The sequence below is a fragment of the Sinocyclocheilus rhinocerous genome, unplaced genomic scaffold (assembly GCF_001515625.1).
Source record: "Sinocyclocheilus rhinocerous isolate Xijiao unplaced genomic scaffold, SAMN03320098_v1.1 scaffold889, whole genome shotgun sequence".
Taxonomy (NCBI): domain Eukaryota; kingdom Metazoa; phylum Chordata; class Actinopteri; order Cypriniformes; family Cyprinidae; genus Sinocyclocheilus; species Sinocyclocheilus rhinocerous.
This window is the reverse complement of record NW_015638024.1, coordinates 1760594-1781440: the sequence shown is the minus strand read 5'-3', so window position 1 is coordinate 1781440 and position 20847 is coordinate 1760594. Positions and strand designations below refer to the sequence as shown.

Below are 20847 nucleotides of genomic sequence, written 5' to 3'. Positions count from 1 at the left end.
CTCTGTACATTCACTCCCCCCACCTACAATCCCTGCCGGTACGAGACTCGAACCCGCAAACTTTGGGTTACGAGTCCGACTCTCTAACCATTAGGCCACGACTTCCCCTGATGGAAGTCGATGGAAGATAATAATAATAACAGATAAAGGACGAAGAAAAAAAATAATAATAATAATAATAATAATAATAATAATAATAATAATAATAATAATAATAATAATAATAATAATAATAATAATAATAATAATAATAATACAGATTCCTCAGCCATATAAGTGAGTAAGCTATACAGTAGGTGGCGGTAATACTCCTAATTGTGTGTGGCCATTGAACAAGAAGAAGCAGCGCATGCGCCGTCGCTCTCTTTCCAGTGTCGACACTGAGCGCGACCGAACAGACGTTGAAGAACAAGAGGTGGAAGAGTACAGTTGAAACGCTTCGTCTTTATTATTTTAAAAAGATCAGTTAAGACAAATAAATTCGGTAAGAATATGCAAAGTACATCAATTCACAATGTATTTCATGTAGCCATACACAACACTGTCGACATTTGCAAAAATGCAATTGTTTTATAAGTTTAATGGAGGGCAGGGTGATTGTGAGCTGCAAGCACACGACATAACTTAGTTTGGTTTAAATGGGTAATGCGGAGCTAGCCAGGCATCTTTTCCTTCTCGTGCAGTGGTTATGTTGTTTTCTTATTTCTGAGAAGTGCTATACTGAATTGAAAGACTGAGAGAATAGCAGCGAGCTGTGTTTCTGCTGTAGACGGAATCAGCGCATTTGCGCTGGTAAATACAGACGGCGCCATTTTGTCATCTCGCTGGTTTTGAGGTTTGAATGGCCGATGACGCCATGCCATGGATGTTATTGTTAAACTCGTATTTAACTAGGTGATTTTTATTCAAGAAAGCAAAGAGTGCTATGTTTCAAAGCTTTTCTCGAACGGCTGGACACACCTGTCTGTTTCTATTGTTATGATTCTCTCTTTTATTTCAGTGGTTGGTTGGTCCTGCTAAAGCGAATAAGCTCTATTTGACACATAATTTGAAATGTGCCCTGAATGAAGCTCATTTTGTATTCGATGTTGTATTAAGTTTGTAGCCACTTCGGCATAAATCTGAAATATGGTGACATTGGAGCGTTTGGTTTATGTGGAAATCGTGTGAAAAGTGTTGCTGCAAGAAATCTCTTAAGATTTTTATTCAAGTGCGATTAACGGACTTAAACCTTGATCCTATTTTAATTATTTGGTTATTAATAGTTGTTACTAGGCATGGGCCGGTATGAGATTTTGACGGTATGATAACCTTAAGCAAAAATATCACGGTATTGTCGTTACAGCTCTAAAATGTATTTTTAAATGACTGGGTAAAAAAAAATTATAATATTTTCCGCTGAACACAATATATTTTGTTTTTGAGCAACATAAAGAATATTAGGAACAGTAGAATTTGTTTATTTTTTCTTTGATTTGTTTCCTAAAAAGAAGAAAAAGAAACGCGTTCTCGCGCAAGCCAATCAGCGAAGAGTTTCTTGACACGTCCAGTTGAATCAGACAATAGAAGAGAGCGTTATTGCAGCTGTCTGTTATTATATAGGTCTGGAGCATAGAAAACAATTAAAATCAGTTGTAGTAGTAGTTGTATTTTATTAGCATGGCTACAGAGATGCTGATATCGATAATAAAAAAATATAATAGTAATATCAGTGTATATATACAGTAGTAAAATGTAACACACACATTAATACAGGATCCTAACGTTATTCATCCTCCTCTGGATGGTGCTGTGAACCCAGACACGTCGGCGTTTGGCTTTCCATTGTATTTGGGACTTTTTGACAACAGGTACAAAACAGCGATTGTAGTCATCTCCACCATGGTTGATCGCGCTGTTTTTATTCGCGCGAGTGACACGAATAACATCCCGCGAGTAATCTAGAGCGAGCGACGCGATGCGCATATTCGCTTCGCGTCTGGTGTGAACACACCATAATGAATCCTTATGGATATTGAAATTGCGGCATCAACCTTTTATGTTGTATTGTATTCAGTTGTCATATCAGTGGAATTATGTTTTCAATTGCATTATTAAATTGTTACGTGACTGACCGCTCGCTCGCACCAACAGGAGGAGGAGGGTCGTGTTACTCTCTACACTGCACTCAACCCGAGGGATTCCTACACTTTCAGTCTTTGAGGAGACATGAAAAACAGCGCATACCGCAGGAACGGTATAACGGAAAATATTAGCGGTTTTGAAACCGTGAAATTTTTAAATCCTTGAAACCGGTAATCGGCCCATGCCTAGTTACTATCTGTTTTACCTGCATTCAGGTTTATGTTCACATGGTTGCTGATTATGTGACCTGATTTCCACTTTTGGGTTGTTAAGACTCTTTATTTAACTGGCAGAACGTAGGAGATCATCACATTTTAGTCTGAATACACTTTTATGTAAGAACTAACCTAGTTTTTGTGGTTTCTGGTGGTAGGTGATCAAATACTTAACTCCCATTTAAACTGTTCACCCATAAATGAAAATGGTCATTTTCTCACCAAAAGAGATTAAACTCTGTTATCTTCAAAACAAATTAAAGTATTTTTAATGAAACCTTATCTGGCCATCCTTTGAAAGTCCATGCAACCAAAACTTTAGCACATCAAAAAGTTCATCAAGAGATTGTAAAAGTAATCCATAGAAATTGAGAGGTTTAATCCACAACATCGTGTTTTAAATGATGATGAACGCAAGATCCAGTGAGGTTTATTCTCATGCATCAAGCGAGCATATTTAAGCTTCTGTTAACCATATTTGTTTGGCTCCATGTATGAGAGTTGATGATTGTTTGTGTGAATAAAAGCCTAAATTAAATCCGTTTATTATATCAAGTGAAAATGTCTCTTCAGAAGATTTGGATTAAACTATTCAATTCATGGGTTACTCTTGGTTTATCTCTTTTTGTACTTTTGTATCATGGATTGAGTCGAGTGTAAATTTCACATTCTCTGGAGAGATACTGAAGAAAGGTTTCAAAAAATTTACTGTTGTATTGTTGTTTTTAGTGTCACATTGGCTTTTTTTTGTATGTTTGCACTTGCAGGTTACCAATTTGGAGGTCAGAAATGCATGAGTTAGTTTGAGACAAGCTAGATGCTATTAGAGATGCACTCTTATTGAGTTTCTTACACTTTACTCACAACTTACCAACATTATCAGATGTTATTGTCACTCCATGGAAGGTCACTGTCTGTTTTTGTAGCTTAATATGCTTTGACATCTGTTTTTCCCCCTTTTTATATGAAAATGTTCAAAAATGTTCCTGTATTTTGATGTGTTGCTGTTAAGTATGAATGTTTGCTGGGGTTATGAAATACATGACATGCATGCGTTTTAAGTCCAATTCTTATGTGTATGGCTTTTGCGAAGTAGCTGGCCAACATCTGATGTGCACAAGTGGTGATTAAATTTTTAGTTTTGCTGAACAAGAATATGTTATACTAAATGGGCTGGAAATGGCTGGCACTGAATGGTTTTCTTGGAGTCACTCATGGGTATGCTTGTTCTAATGCTGTTTACATATATTTCCCTCCATTTATTCTTTTTATTACAGTCAAGAATTGATTTTAAATGATTGCCGTCAGGATTGGCTTGGGTATCCTGTGCATCTTGTAACGAAGCAGCACTTTTAATACAGGTAAGCATCAGAGGGATCTTGGTCAACTAAACTTAGAGATATTTGGTCAATTACTTTTTTTAGTTATCTAAAAAATAATAAGAAAAATGCATTCATTTAGAATCTAGAAATGTGGCTTAATGGTTTTTGTTGTCTTAAAATATGTCATTGCAATATGCATTCTGTGCGAATGGTTGACTATTTACAATGCAATTTACTTTCTCTCTTTTTTTTTTTTTTTTACAATGCTATCAAAGTTTTGGGGGACATTAAGAAAATTGCTGCAAAACTTTCTTTTAGGTTGTTGCCGTCTACAGTACAATGCTATAAAGCATAGGCTATTTAAGCCTATTTAGGGTTCCCACAGTTATTGAAAACCTGGAAATATAAGTAGAATTTCGAAATTGTGATTTCTAAGTCTGGAAAAGTTTAAATTAAAATCTTAAAGTCATGCAATGCAAGTTTTTCTGGCTCTGCTCTGGGGCCTGATGTATAAACGTTGCGTACGCACAAAATGGGCATGGAAATGTGCATACGCAATTTTCCACGCACATATCGGGATTTATAAAAAATAAACTAGGCATAAATATGTGCGCACCGTACGGACACTCTAGTCTAGACCATGCGTACGCACTTTTCTACTGGAGTGAGCGAAATAAGGAAGCAAACAGAATGATTTTAAAGTCTGTTTTACATTTGACATACACATTTAGATTAAATATGACACTCTGAATAATGAAGTTAAGCACTGAAATTTCATGAAATTATTATCCAGAAATTACAACATTTGTATATGAATTTAAACAGAAATATTTGCAGTGGATGTGCTGCTTTCGAACAATTTTTCTGTGGTATGCGATTTAATGTTTTAATCACAGTGAGAATTGCTTGGCGTATGACAATTCCGCTTTAAATTGTGTTCTAAGTAGCAAAACTCGTGTTCTGAGAAAATACTTTTGCACGAATAATGATCATTGATGTGAACTTGATTCGTCTGATGGCTTTGGAACATAGACGGTAACGACAGACATAAGGATGCGCTCGCTGATCAAACAGTCCATTCATTGGTCTGATGACAGTATAGGCTATAAACATTCTAAAATGTTTACCTTTTAGGCAAATTGCATAAATTAGAATAGTGATGTCTCAAAATGCATTTATAGTCCGTATCTCATATTTTCCTAACGTGTTGTAGGCTACCCTTAACTGCATTAAACATGGTGTCACGTGGATGGAAATATGCATGGAAATGATATGTAGATGGCGTTATGCATATTAAAACTAAGCGTTGTAAGATCCATAAATGGCTATTTCAGGGAGGAGACGGGGTGGAGATTTGCGTATGCGCAATCTTCCGCTGACTGGGTATTACAAAGGGAATTTTGCTCAGGTTCTGGCGTACGCATGGTTTTATAAATCTGAAAAATTGTGCGTACGCCAAATCTAGCTTTTGTGCATACGTACACTTTTAGGATGAAATCTACGGAAAGTTTTATACATGAGGCCCCAGGTCCTAAATAATTTGTCAGCTAAGCTGTACATTGCTTTTGGTGAGTGCAGTCTCCATTTTAATTTTTTTCAAAAAATTTTAAGGATTTAAAAAATGCATATCTATTAAGCACAGGTGACTATAAAAGCCATGGAAATTCATGGTTCAAAATAGGGTTGTAACAATATACCGGTATGAGGGTTTATCACAATGTGGACGCAAAGTGGCTGCAAAAGCAGGCAATACATCCAACATGTTCGCTCATATTCGTGGACACCATTCCAGCGTGCAGATAAAGGTGTGTCGAGCCATTTTAGGTAGGTGTGGCTAACTCTTAACTTTTATAAAGAATACCTCTTTGGATTTGAGACTTTAGTCTTTGCAACTTTACAGATCTTCTTTATGCACCAAGAGCTTGTAACACTCCAAAGAGAAAGGAAAAAATGAAATCGCATCATATGACCCCTTTAAGGTCGTATGATTTCCGTGATGCAGGGGGAATCCCGGTGCAGTCGTGAACATGGAATTTACAGTATAGGCTAATGAGGATGTCACGTAAAACACGCTAATGGATCCACATCTGATGGATGGATAAATCAAAAGTAGATATGATAACGTTGTGTCTGAATATTAAAGCGCAAAGAGATTGCTATATGAATAATCTGCTTGTTTCTGCATGTCTCTTGAGTGGCGCCGTTTTATCTACTACACACTGAAGAACGCATACATAAATGGTGTTTTCAGCGTCTATACATAAATATGAACATCACCAGAGCTGCTCTGAGAGAAAAATTCAATAAACATTTCCTTTTAACATTTGAGAAAAAACTTTGTCAAATACACAGGTCCGCTACAACCCGTCAAAATAAAAGTTTGATTTAACTTGAAATTATGACAGAAATATATTAGCATTGTACAGTGTTCTTCAAAGTTATAACAACAATAATAATATTCTTTATAATAAAATCATTTATTTAAACATTAAGGAATATCATGTTTGTCCATGTTTTAACTTAGTATACACCTCTGTTGTGCAGCACTTTGCCAAAAATAAAAGTTGTAAATTTTCATTTGATAACATTTTAAAACAATTAAAATGTTAAAGTGTGGTATAGATATACAGTCATTTATTATATATACAGCTTTATTTTTTAATTGTTTTTTTAATGAAATTTATTTTTTCAGAAGGGAGATTTCAATACTTTCATTAAAATGGTTTCAAGTTTGTTTACTCCAAAACAACAATAATAATATTCTTTATAATAAAATAATTTATTTAAACATTAAGGAATATCATGTTTGTCCATGTTTTAACTTAGTATACACCTCTGTTGTGCAGCACTTTGCCAAAAATAAAAGTTGTAAATTTTCATTTGATAACATTTTAAAACAATTAAAATGTTAAAGTGTGGTATAGATATACATAAGGTGTACAGCTTTATTTTTTAATTGTTTTTTTAATGAAATTTATTTTTTCAGAAGGGAGATTTCAATACTTTCATTAAAATGGTTTCAAGTTTGTTTACTCCAATAACTTGTTCTTGTTTTTTAAGAGTCATTGTTACTGATAAGAATTATTGTTTAATATATACCGTGAAACCGTGATATTTTCTGAGACGATTATCATACCGTGAAAATCTAATACCGTTACAACCCTAGTTCAAAAGGTTTGGGAAACCTATGTTCAGTTAATCATTAAGCCAGAGACACTGTAGAATAGGCTACACCAGTGGTTTTCAATCCTGGTCCTGGGGACCCACAGCACTGCATATTTTGCATGTATGTATATTTTATTGAAAATACCAGATTATCAGCTCATTAGGAGAGATCGTCATGAACTGAACTGAATATGTCGGATAATATAAAAAGGTGCAGGACAATTCAGTCTCCAGGACAAGAATTGAACCAATGGGCTACACCATATTTGCTTAATTAAAAAAAACAAACGGTATTATTAGTGGTCTCGACCTTCTGTTACATTTGAAGATTGTAAGTTGAGTTGTCAGTTAAACTCAGGAAATTGGCATGTTTAACAGTGTTTTATGTAGTATGTAGTGTTTCAAGATTAAGTGTTTAAAAATGCTTTTAAATACAACTTTGAAAATTGCCGTTGCTTTATCATTTTTGTTCAGCTCAGTTCATTAGTCATATTTTGTTCTGATTTGATTTCATACTAAACTGCTGTTGCATGTTATAAAATAAAATGAAGTACGATATTGTGCTTTGGCTACAACTTAAAAAAACCTCTAAACAATGTGATAAGCTAAGAATTTGTGATTCTTACTGGATTTGCAGTGTTAAAATTCAAGCGCTTTTTATTTTGCTATAATGTGTTTTCTTTCATAATCTTTGGTCTTGCTGTTAATTGTCTTCTTGTAGTTTTATACTGGTTTTCTGTTATCTTTTTGCCTTTTACCATAGCCTGACAGTCGTTGCCTTCTTTCATCTACAGGTGTTTGTTGTTGCACCTCAGCATGGCTGTGGTCATCCGTTTGCAAGGTCTCCCCATTGTGGCTGGGACTATGGACATACGCCATTTCTTCTCTGGATTGACCATACCAGATGGTGGTGTGCATATTGTAGGGGGTGAACACGGTGAGGCTTTTATCGTGTTCGCCACAGATGAAGATGCAAGGCTTGGAATGATGCGCACAGGGGGGTCGATCAAAGGTTCCAAGGTTTCTCTGTTGCTGAGTAGCAAAACCGAAATGCAAAATATGATCGAGCTCAGCCGTAGGCGCTTTGAAACTGGCAGTGCAGAGGTTGCCACGGGAAATGGCAGTAGGCCAGGTCCACCGGTTAGTACTGGTGGAAGTGGAAGAGGCAACTTGCCAACCACAGCACAAGGTTTTAGTAACACAACTTCAACTACAGCCACCACAGCAGCGTCAACACATGAGCCTGTAAGCAACAAGACTGTCCCTACCTTTTCGACCACTACAATGGGCAACATGCCCCCAAACTTTAATAATTTCAGCAGCCCAAGTCTTAGTTTGGGATCCACAATGACCACGGCAATGTCGTCGTTGAACTCTGTACCTCCCCCAATACCTCCCTTGCCCACCATGCCATCTCTACCACCCATGCCCCCCATGCCAGTATCCACATTGCCACCAGTATCCACATTGCCTCCAATACCAGCTGTTAATCTGCTAACATCAGTGTCTCCGGTCCCACCTATTGCACACATGCCGCACCTGCCGGGGCTTCCACCATTTAACCCCGGTGTCCCTCCCCCTGTTGGCCCTGTCACTGGTGGTTTAGCCTCTGGTCCACTGTCTCTCGGAAATCCCAATCAAATGTTCCTGAATCCCTTAAACCATCTAAACCCCCTGAATCTCCAGTCTCACATGAAATCATCAGTGGCAAACCCAGATGAGTTTTACATTCATCTACACGGCCTTCCTTTTTCAGTCACTGAAAGTGAAGTTAGAGATTTTTTCCAGGGACTTGGGCTTGAGTCTGTTCGTTTGCTCAAAGACAACCTGGGTAGAAACAACGGCAGGGCATTGGTTAAGTTCTTCTCACCCCAAGATTCTTTTGAGGCTCTGAAAAGAAACGCAGGAATGATAGGCCAAAGATATGTTGAGGTTTCTCCAGCTACAGAGCGGCAGTGGAGAGAGAGCGCAGGACACTTTAAAGTATGTAGTGACGCCGAACACAGCCGTCATCATCGCAGAAACACCAATTCGCCACCACCCTCTGGCCGTGAGCGAGCCAGGTCTCGATCACCCCACAAACTAGAATTCTGTGTATATCTGAAAGGACTCCCATATGAAGCAGAAAACAAGCAGATTTTTGAGTTTTTCAAAAATCTTGACATTGTTGAAGATAGCATTTACATTGCATATGGACCCAATGGCAGGGCAACTGGTGAGGGATTTGTGGAGTTTAGGAATGAAACGCACTACAAAGCTGCTCTCGGATGCCATATGCAGTACATGGGTAGTCGGTTCATACAGGTGCATCCAATCACAAAGAAAAATATGTATGAAAAGATAGATGCCATTCGCAAACGAATGCAGGGTTCCCAAGGCAATCAGAAGAATAGCTCGGGTGAAGGAGGAAAGAGTGCCAAGAATTGTGCTCACATAACCAATATTCCCTATAACGTGACAAAAAAGGATGTCCGTCTGTTTCTTGATGGCATTCAGTTGTTTGAGGAAAGCCTTAAGGTGTTAGTTGACGCAAATGGTAATGGTCTTGGCCAGGCTATTGTGCAGTTTAAGTCTGATGAGGACGCACTTAAAGCAGAGAGACTACATAGGCAGAAATTGAATGGCAGGGATGCTTTCGTTCATTTGGTTACATTCGAGCAGATGAAAGAAGTTGAGAGAAATCCTCCTCCCCAGGCAAAAAGAGGCCAGAAATCCCAAGGAAATTCCCATGCTCATGCTCATACCCATGTACACACTCAGCCCCAGGTCCAAGTTCCCCAAGCACCTCATGCTTTTCCAGGAATGACAGGCAATGAGTTCAGTTTTCTGAGAAATGCTGTAGGGACCCTTGGCAACGGTCCCCCTTTTGTCAACCCATTCATTGCCCCAGGTAATGGACTGGCAGGTCCACCACCTTTACCGCCACTTGGCGCTGCTTTGGGTGACGTCTCTCTTAGCGTTCACCCGCCAATGGTTGGGGGACCTCTGTCCGGTCCTGTTTTAGAGCACCCTGGTTTCAGACCTGACGGCATCAGTGCACCTTCCAGCTTTGCTGGTGTGTTAGAGCCCTTAAGGGGCATGCCACCGTTTGATAATGGATCTTCTCATAAAGCAATTAGCCAAAATCGTGGAGGTAGCCAAGTTCAGCGGCCAGCTTCTGAGAGTTTAAGAGGACCATCCAGCAGTGGTCCAGGTAATACGCGGCCCACCATTGTCAAAATTCAAAACATGCCCTTTACTGTGACTGTTGACGAGATCATTGATTTCTTCTATGGCTATCAAGTGTTGCCTGGTTCTGTATGCTTGCAATTCAATGAGAAAGGTTTGCCCACTGGGGAAGCGATGGTTGCTTTTGACTCCCATGATGAAGCAATGGCTGCTGTTATGGACCTGAATGATAGGCCCATTGGGGCAAGAAAAGTTAAGATCACTTTGGGATGAAAGCAACATCTTTGTCATTGCAAGTGTCTTAACTTTTGACACGGTTTTCTGAAAAAAACAAAAACAAAAAAAACCCTTATGTGGCTGTTTTTATGTACAGAAGAAACTGACAAGTATTAGATTTTTTTTTTCTGTACACATTATTTATCCAAGATTGTAGTTTAATGAAGCATGACATAATTGAGGAAAGACTGTTTATTTTAAATTCCTCTAAACAGCATTGTTTAAGACTTCAGGCCAATAATGTGTTAGTTCACATCTGCAGATCTGAAAAAGGGCCATCTTTATAGTGGTATGTTCAATAGAGCCTAATATCTGCGATGGAGGTTAGTTGGCAAGTACGTTTCACTCCCAGAATTCCTCATTGTTTTGTATCTCTGCTCAAGTTTTAAACAGCTGTATTTGATCCATGCTGCATCTACACATTTTCTTCTGAGGTAAAAACCGTGCTGCTCTGCATTGTGTGTTAAATTCATGCCTACACTTCAGTTGCAATGTTTGCTCTCTGCCGCAAGTTTTTCTATGTCAATAAAATGCAAATGTCTATGTCTTTATCATTATCTGTTGCCGTCACATTGAATTGCTTTAAAAAGCCTGATGTCAGACCAATTCTGTAAATGCTAAGCGGGGATGTGAAGCAAATGCAGCATTGTAATTTGTATATGAAAGCATTTTACTCTCTTTGCTTAGTTTCTCTTCTCTTGTTGCTGTGGTGTTTGATGATAGCTTCCTTTTTTTTTTTTTGTGGATATTTGGCTTTTTTTAAGTGTTGCTGAAATGGATCAATTGTTATGTTTATTAGTTTTTGACGTTCCAGCGCTTTTTCTCTTGTAAATACTTTCCAGCTGAACTATTGTCAATAAAATGCCATTCCTGAAATGATGACACTTAAAGGTATTCTGTTTTCTCCTGTCCTCCTGTTTTTTTGGGGGGGGGTTTTCTCCAGTTCAGATATTAACAATAAAATGTTTTGCAGTGGCTTCCTTGTTTCCCATATTAAACTAATTATATTTTAAATATTTTTTCATCAGATGTTATTGTAGAGATGGGACTCTAGCTCTAATCTATTGCTTGTTGCTTTTGACTGCCTTTTGACTGTTGTAGCCTTGACCTTTTCCCACAATGCATCATTTAAAATTAATTTTTTTATACCTGAGGTAAGAAGGCACTCTTTAAATTTCATATTTTCTGCTATCACAGACAAGCATCTCCGGTAAAAGCATCATACTGTTAAATGGGTTCTTGGTTTTTAGAGTGGAAACAATTTTGTTCAGTTGAGTCAGGACGTTAAATTATCTAGTAATTATTTTAGTTAATATTCTGTTGAACTGCATGGTGTAGATTTAGGCTTATGCCTAAAGTATAGTGTATGGATCACAAACTCGTGAAATTCTGCCCCAGTTGTGCCACAGATGGCTTTTTAAGAATGCAGAGTCTCCATATGTAAAAAAAATAAAGAGGAACACATTGTTTTTGAACTTTGCTTTGATATTATATAAGGGGATAAACAATTCTCATACAAACTGCACTAATGAGAGGCACATGAAATGTTTCATTGTTTTGGCTGTGGATTATTATGGCAAATGTCATGCTGCATAAAAGCTTTTCTAAAGATTTTTCAAGTAGCTCATGGTTGTCATTTCTTTCTTCAAACCTGGTTTTCAAAGAGTTCTACACATTCTCTGTGCATTTCTATCAAAGAAGGTCAAGTGCAATTGCCCTCAAACGCTGTTTGATGCTTTGAATCCGCTTGAGATTGGCCTGTTTAGAAGCACAAAATTTCAGGATTATTTATGCAAGTTGTTTTTATTTGTGTTGATCTTTTGCACTTTTGTTGTGGAATGCTTTAGAATTAAATTCATGATGAGTTGACTGTATTTCTGCCCATTTGCATTCTCAAGCTGTTCTCCAGTTTTGTGGACTGCATATTTTACTTTGTGCCTTTTTGACACTGAGCCTTGGTTCCTGATTAACATGTTAATGTTCAGGTAAGTGCTAATCATAGATATTAGTACTGCTATAAACTTTCTGTGAGCATTGGATTGTCTACAAGATTTAGTAGTGTTTGCTTTTCAACATTTCAAAGGAAGAATGCATTGTGGAAAAAAATTATTGAAATGTTTTGCTGTAGTTGAATAGTCATCCTTGTTCTGAGAAATAAAATGCTGCTATGCATTGCCACATTCATTTCGGAAAGATTTGAGTTGATACTGCAACAAATAAATGTTTTTCAAGAAACTTGATTTTGTTGATGTATGCCATTGAAATACTGTTTCTACAAGTTGTGTAACAGTTATAACATTGCTTTGTTATGGTGATTGAATTGGTGAGACTGATGTTAAGGAGTAAAGCTTTTTATAGATATTAAAACTTCTCTACAGTTTGTTTTGATTGCACTGCAAGAAGGAACAGATGCCTCTAATTTGTCACTCTGAAAGAATATCCATCAAATAAGGTGCAACAGAGTAATGTACTGTTTGTTCACTTTTTGCATATGAATTGTCCCAGTTGTGGAATCTGTGTTACTATGGAGACATAGCGGACAAGGAAAGTACGCTCCGCCTCTGTTTTTTAACCCAGTTGCTACGAAAGGTTGCGCTTAAACCAGTCGAGACTAGTTACTGTGATGTGGCACTACAGATTAAACTGACACGCTGGTAGAATATAACAAATATAAAGCTGCTGAATGATAACTGCATTGTTGGGTGTTCGTGAAAGTATTATGAGCTCATGCAGCAAGCTATTAATTACTCAGCCGTTTTAAACGCTGAAACGCTATTATTTATAGATTAACTTGGTAGTAGTGTTTAGACGTGTGTTTTAAAAAATATAAAGTATGGCGAGTATAAGTTTATGGGGTTGGTTAAAATTAGAATTGTTTCGTCGTCTGTGTAATGAGTCAGTCCACGTTGGTTTCATGCACAGTGCTCTGTGCTGCGGGCTGGTGCGGTGATTGACAGGCATCTGGCCAATCGCAGCGTTGTTTAGCTGGCGTTCTGACCAATAGCGTTGCACGTCTGGAGAGGAACTGAATGGCTCCGCCCTGCTCATTTTATATTACATGAACGTGTTAGGGTGGAGACGGTAGTAGTAGACAGTTTTGGCATAGAGAATCTTCGAGCACAGTTTCTACAGTTTGAAAATTGTTAAGGGTATGATATTTTTGATTTCAAAGTCGCATTTGTCAGTTCATTTTATATTAACTGGTTGCCTGTTTTAGATTCGTCGTGCGCCGTTAATTAATGCACAAATGGTTTTTAACAGCGTTATAATACATTTAAGGCGTGACTGTCGGAAAGCCTCAAATACTGACATGAAGGCCCTCAGATACGAGATTTACCTCATATTTCTTTGTTTTAACACGCATAGTTTTGTGAAATGGAGCATGTATTATTCGAATGTTATATATACTTTTGTTTTGCTGTACTACAGACAAGTTCAGCAGAATGCGTCCTTCTGAACAATTCTTTCCCTTTTTTATCAAATATTTCACTTCCTCACGTTTTTACGCTTCAGTGATTCATAGAAGCTGTTTAGCTTCGAGACAAAAACTTTATACGATCTTGTATCTGTCTTTCAGATGGCAGCTCATTGTGTGTCGAAGGTCGAGCTTTCCATCTCTTGCAATAATCTCTTGGATAAAGATGTTGGATCCAAATCTGATCCACTCTGTGTTCTGCTGCAAAGCATCGGGGATGACAAATGGACAGAGGTATGCATTTTAACCCTTAAAAAGCCGGTGTAGCAAAATTGCATTTAAATATATTATATATATATATATATATATATATATATATTAAATTATTATATATTTTTTTTACTAAGGATGTCACAGCTTGCTAAGTCACTGCTTATTGACACCATTACTAACAGTAATTTCTGTGATTTATTATTGAAATTATACAATAATCATTGATGATTAAAGGATTACTAAATGATTTGGAATCTAATCCATATATACAGTATATATATATATATATATCCTTATTGCTTAATGTATGTAATCATTGCAGGTAGAACGCACAGAAAGAGTGAAGAATTGCCAGGACCCTGAGTTCTCCACAAAACTTCACATTGACTACCACTTTGAGAAGGTGCAGAAATTAAAGTTTGGCATCTATGATATTGACAACAAGTCTGTTAACCTCAGTGATGATGACTTCCTGGGAGGCTTTGAATGCACCCTTGGCCAGGTATGTATTGTGAGGAGTGTTACAACAATGCACATAACCTTATGTGATCTCTGTTCTACGATAGTTGCCTCAGTGCAGTGCTTCAAAGTTAGTGTCTTCATTAAAATGTGTAGCACATGCTTAATGGTGTTTTAGAGTTAACAATTCACTCTAATTCATGGCTTTGTTTATGCACCAAACTTTACAACAGATTGTGTCAAGTAGGAAGATTTCCAGACCCCTTCAGCTCAAGGCAGGAAAACCAGCTGGGAAAGGCACAATAACAGTACGTGTTCATAAACACTCTTACTGATATTTCTAATATGGGGACATTGATAAAAGAACATCGGAATTGTCACATGAGAGTTTTACCACCTTCCTGATGAATGTTTTACAGGCCTCATAATTCTATTCATTTGCATTTGCAGTATCTTTATTTGTAGGAAAATTTAAGGGCTTTACAAAAGAATGATTAATTTACATATGGAACAGTTTTTAGTAAACCATAATAAGCCTTCTGTTTGAGCAAAATAACATTTTGCATTTTTGAATTTATGCAAAATTTGTCATTACTGTATACTATTCATTAGCTATTCTTTTTGAAGTGGTTATAGTGCATCTCTTTCCATGCTTTTACAACAGTTCTGCCAATCAAAAGTTGTTGTTTTTTTACATTTAGCAATGTTTTCTTTTTTTGGTATGAACAGATCACAGCTGATGAGGTGAAGGACAACAGGGCTATTGTGATGGAAGTGGAGGCCAAAAACCTGGATAAAAAGGTAGACATGCATCTTGTTGTTATCCATTATAATTGGTACTTTATGAATTAATTTTTCATTGTGTATTCATTATTCATTATTATCTGTTATGTGTTCTATGGAAGATGCACTGTTATTATTATCACTTCTTCTTTCAGGATATGTTTGGGAAGTCGGATCCATTCTTGGAGTTTTTCAAGCAAGAAGAAGATGGGAAATGGCAGCTAGTTCACAGGACAGAGGTTTTTACCCAGTTTCATTCACTCAGAGAACCAAATGTTTTTGTTTGTTTGTTTTTTGTCAGTGCAAAACATTTAATCGATTGTTGCATTTATTTTTTTGCTGATGGTTGTTTTTGACATTTCTCTTTTATTAATAGGTCATCAAGAATAATTTGAATCCATCTTGGAAAAAGTTTACTGTCTATTTGCATACATTCTGCAGTGGTGACCTGAATAAACCAATCAAGGTATCAAAGGGATTTTATGCTCGCTCACAGATGTGCATTTGTCATAGTATCTTAATTTAACAATTTTACTATGCAAGAGAAAACAGAAGAAGACCGTGTCCAGCGCATTTATCTTTAGGATAACAGGAAGAAATTGGTGCTTTTGGCTCTTAAACATAATTAAGAATGAAAAAAATTTACTCATCAAAACTTATCAAACATGAACACTTGTCTTTTCACAAAAGAGAACCTTACATTTTTGCCACATATACCATTCAGAAGTTTGGGGTTGGTGATATTTGTTTGATTTTGAAAGAAGCCTCTTATGCTCAACAATTCTGCATTCATTTGATCAAACATATAGTGAAAACGGTAATATTGTGAATTATTACAACTTAAAATAACTGCTTTATGTTTTAAAATAAGGAAATCGTGATACATTCTTTTTAGGATTTATTTCAAATACAAATAGTTTTGAAGCAAAGTAAAAGTCTTTACTGTTACTTTTGATCAATTTAATGCACCCTTTGTAAATACAGGTATTAATTTCTTTGAAAAAATAAATTTCGTAATAACCTCAAACTTTTTAACAGTATTGTGCAAAATTTAAGTGACAACTTATGGAGGAAGCTGTTAGATCAGATGGAAGGACACATAGTATCATAAAAATATAATTGTCGTCTTGTTTTAAGGGGCTAAAGACACCATCAGCCAGCACTTTCAGTTGTCCTAGTCCTTAGACTAAATCTTTGTCTAATTGCTAGGTAACTTGTTACGATAAGGATGAAGACACAAGCTCAGACATGATAGGAGAGTTCACCTGCACCACCGCTAAACTAATGGAGGCTAAAGACAATGCGGTGAGCAGGATGCATGTCTGTTAATCTTCCCTAAACATCTTTCTTTCTCTTTCTGTCTGTCTGTCTGTCTGCGGTTTTTTGTTTTAGGTTCATTGTTCTGATTATGATAGCGATGGCTCTCATGATCTCATTGGTGTGTTTCAAACTAATGTGTCAGATCTGCAGAAAGCAGTTCATGGCTCCCCGGTGAGACTGCACCTTCACTGCTCCAGGCTTTTTTGTTGTCCTTGTGTTAACAGTAGAACATTTCCTTTTCTACATATAAATTTCATTCTATTCACTTCCATAATTTCTATGAGTTTTATTGTAGGGCATATAAAACGTTTTCAATTTTGTAGGTTGAGTTTGACTGCATTCATCCAGAGAAGCAAAAGAAGAAAAAGAGTTATAAGAACTCTGGGGTCATCAGGATTAAGGATTGCAAGGTTCGAACAACCTTCATCTGTTTCGTATGAAAACATTCTAAGCAGTATTGCAGTATATCTTATAGTTGCAGAATTTTAGAATCATTTTGCGATAATGATAATAAATAATCTCCACACTGTCTTTCAGCTTGAGGCACAGTATTCATTTCTGGATTATGTGATGGGAGGTTGCCAAATTAACTTCACGGTAAGATCGGTCATGGCACAATATTTGCTTCTGATAGCAGGTGTTTTTGTTTACATGCTGATGTAATGAATGGGTATAATGCATAACATTAAATTTAGGTTGTAAATTTGAGGCTGTATGGTTTAAACTCTAAAACAAAGGTGAATATTGTTTGGCTTTAGGTGGGCATTGACTTCACTGGCTCTAATGGAGACCCCCGCTCCCCTGACTCTCTGCACTATCTCAGCCCTAATGGCGTGAACCAGTATCTGTCAGCCATCTGGTCCGTTGGTCAGGTAGTCCAAGACTACGACACGTAAGAGAGCGATTTTTGTCCATAGACTTTCCACCAGCTGTCTAAAACCATTCAGTGTTGCTACAAACTACCATATGTTCACTCACTGAGCAGTGCATTGAAATAATTGTTATAGGGAAAGTGTAGAAATATTAAAATTGTTTGAAAATCAATAAGATTTTTTTTTTTTTGAAGAGGAAATGTATACTTTTCAACCCTCTACGCACACCTTGGCAATATAATCGCCATTGGCTAGTAAATTTTTTTGTTTACTCGCCAGACTGATATACTATTTTACACACACACACACGTTTACTTAAAAGGTGAATAATTCTAAATGAACTGTTATTTTGACAGGAAAATACAACAAAGAATATGCTTTATGCAGATTTAGTCGCATATGCGAGTGATTTACTCGCAATGTAGAGGGTTGACTTTTATTCAGCGGGAATGCATTAAATTGATTATAAGTGATAGTAAAGACATTTATAATGTTACAAATGATTTCTATTTCAAGTAAATGCGGTTCTTTTCAACTTTCTGTTCATCAAAGAATCCTGAAAAAAAAATGTAGCACAGTTGATAAGAATAAATGTTTCTTGAGCTGGAGTAATGGATGCTGAAAATCACAGGAATTATATATTAAAATATATTAAAATAGAAAAAAGTTATTTTAAACTATAATAATATTTCATAATGCTATTGTTTTTACTGTGTTTTTATTAAAATAAGTCCAAAAAGTAAAGTAATCCTTGGTGAGTATAGAGACGTTTTTGTACATGAAAGTCCTTTTATCTGCAATCAATTTTTTCTGTCTCCCTTGTAGTGATAAACTTTTCCCAGCATTTGGATTTGGTGCTCAAGTGCCTCCAGACTTCAAGGTTAGACATTACAGGTGTCCTTGATACTTATTCATTATTAGTTGTAATAATAACTTAATTCAACGAAAGTGCCTCTTTGCAATTTCTTAGGTATCCCATGAGTTCCCATTGAACTTCAACCCCAGTAGCCCATATTGCCAAGGTAAGAGTCCTAGTGTTTGAAAATTTGGAATTGAAATTGAACAGTTACGCACCTGTCTGACTTTAAACACATTCTAGGATGTTTGTCACATGGCTGATGTTTTACACTATGCAGGGGTGCAAGGCATTGTGGATGCCTACCGCGTGGTTTTGCCTCAAATTCGTCTTTATGGACCCACCAACTTCTCCCCCATAATAAATCATGTGGCCCGAATTGCAGCCGGAGCCGCCCAGCAACCAAATGCAGCAGTACGTAACTCCAACAAGTGCCTTTTTTGGTAGTGCACTGCCTCATTCACAAGATGTGGTTTGATGGGTACTCGTGCGTATTTCATCTGTGGTGTGCCATGGCATTTTCAGTCCATCAGCACCATGTATGTCGTTCTCTTTCTCAATTAGCAATACTTTGTGCTGTTGATCATCACTGATGGAGAGATCACTGATCTCGACCAGACCAGACAGTCCATCGTGAACAGCTCCAAACTGCCCATGTCCATCATCATCGTGGGTGTGGGTGAGGCAGACTTTAAGGCCATGGAGTTTCTGGATGGGGACAATGGAGTTCTTAAATCTTTGACCGGAGAACCAGTGGCCAGAGATATTGTGCAGTTTGTGCCCCTCAAGCAGTTTGCCAATGTATGAGCCTCTTAAAATATTAATTGGAATGACATGCTGGTTCAAAATTCTTCAATTCATATCCAGTGTTTTCTGTAATTCACTGTCTGTAATTATGCCATTTCTCATTTTACATCTCATTTCTTTTTAGGCTCCTAAAGAAGCGCTGGCTCAGAGTGTTCTAGCTGAGGTGCCGAATCAGCTGGTGTCATACTTTAAAATAAGAAATGTGGCTCCTGTCAACCCCCCTTCACCGATCAAGTAGACACAAGTGTGCGCTGGAGACTGAATTGTATGTCTAAAAGAAATAGGAGTTAGTTAGAATTAGTATGGATCACCACTAGAGGGAGCCAGAGCTCTGTTAAAGGAAGCACTGTGGGAGTGTTTAACTCGTATGAAGACCACTTGTCTTCACTTGTATTTTCCTTTTTTATACATTATGCAAACAGTTGTCATTTTCAGTCCTTCATATTTTTCTTTTATCTTCCAAGATTGTTCTTCCTCAATCTTTTCCAACTGGAAAAGAGTTTATATAAATGTTCCTTTTTTATAGATCTGCATATATTTTTGTATTATTGTTTATGGATGCAGATGCCTTGATTTTCTTAAGCCAATATTTGAAATCACTTTAGGCCTTGCGCTGCTTTTTAATGCAGATGTATGCAATATCAATCAGGAATGCGGATTTATGAAATTCCCTGCACTTACCGCTCTATAGTAGTTATTAGAGAAAAGTGAATGACTCCAACTCATTCGAGCACTATGCTGCAGTATATAATCATGCTGAAATGATAGAGATGAGTAGTAGCTAGAACCTTACCAAAGAAATCACTGCATGTTTTTCACTAACAAACTAAAGCTGTCAAAAGCTAGATTGTTTTTGAGAATTATTTTGCCAATATGTTGTCATTGTTTTGACCAAGATATATTAAGGATCATTTAAAATGCATATAGACTATATAGTATGAATTTGAGTAGAATGGAATTTTAAAATACTGGTTTACTGGTATAAAGACATTACATAGACGTTGGGACCATAAAACTGCCTTATCAGTTATGCCTTTTTTTAATGTTATTTTGAGGATTTTGTGCGTTTGTGGCAAATAACGTTTGAAAGATTGATTTAGAATGACAGAAGTCGTGCTGTTGATTTATCTAACACAAATATTTGCAGCTTAATCGTACAGTAAAGTTAATCTGCATTTCTCCACTAGATCTATTGGATTTAGTCACGTATACTTGCGCTTGCCACACGGGACGTTCACATGTCGGGTCTTTTGCGCGCTGAAGTTCGTTTTTTTTTTATTATTGTAGACGCGCGGCAAGCGCGCCCATAATAGAAGCGACGCAGTCGCGACTCGCCCGTTTTTCCCAGGCGCAAGCTCCGGGCGCTTCGGAAAGAAGGAGAAAGCGGCGTGGCTGGCGTTTTCCACGCGTTATTAGACGCGACATGTGAACTTCCCCTTATGGGACCGTTATCTGGTTTGAAGAATCTTTTTAAACTAATGATTTAAAGGAAATGGGATTGTAAACATTATGGATGTTTTTCCCCATCATTGTATTTCCTAATCATGAAATAAGATGTTTACACAGCAACATGTTGTTCAGTTCTTCAGAAGCCATTGTCACTGTTAGACCGATTTATATAACTGTCAAGAAGAAATGCTGAATAAAATTGCCTTATTAACACATAACACACTTGGTGCTGGTTTTTTTTTGTTTTTTTTTTGAATGTGTAGTTTGTCATGTCTTCAACAAAAAGGCATGGTATTGTTTCAATTTATCCTATTCCCACTTCCTTTTTATTATTAGGAGTTCA

The 20847-nt window shown here is 37.0% G+C and overlaps 2 protein-coding genes across 3 annotated transcripts; both read left to right on the top strand.

Moving 5' to 3' along the window:
• Positions 1–342: 342 nt before the first annotated feature.
• Positions 343–11145, top strand: LOC107749443 (RNA-binding protein 12-like). Its single transcript, XM_016564601.1, has 3 exons — positions 343–484; positions 3617–3700; positions 7621–11145. Exon 3 carries the CDS (start codon positions 7643–7645, stop codon positions 10265–10267), a length of 2625 nt encoding a protein of 874 aa, XP_016420087.1. The 5' UTR covers positions 343–484; positions 3617–3700; positions 7621–7642; the 3' UTR covers positions 10268–11145.
• A 2197-nt stretch (positions 11146–13342) lies between these two features.
• Positions 13343–20714, top strand: LOC107749446 (copine-1-like). Of its 2 annotated transcripts, none has more exons than XM_016564603.1 (16): positions 13343–13419; positions 13848–13979; positions 14281–14460; positions 14651–14725; positions 15147–15218; positions 15356–15439; positions 15577–15666; positions 16593–16691; positions 16844–16930; positions 17058–17117; positions 17279–17412; positions 18218–18272; positions 18363–18414; positions 18529–18662; positions 18813–19049; positions 19180–20714. In XM_016564603.1, exons 2-16 carry the CDS (start codon positions 13848–13850, stop codon positions 19291–19293), a joined length of 1605 nt encoding a protein of 534 aa, XP_016420089.1. In that variant the 5' UTR covers positions 13343–13419; the 3' UTR covers positions 19294–20714. The 2 variants fall into 2 exon arrangements, with proteins under 2 accessions (XP_016420089.1, XP_016420090.1); XM_016564604.1 differs by lacking the exon at positions 16593–16691 and adding an exon at positions 16410–16505.
• Positions 20715–20847: the final 133 nt, after the last annotated feature.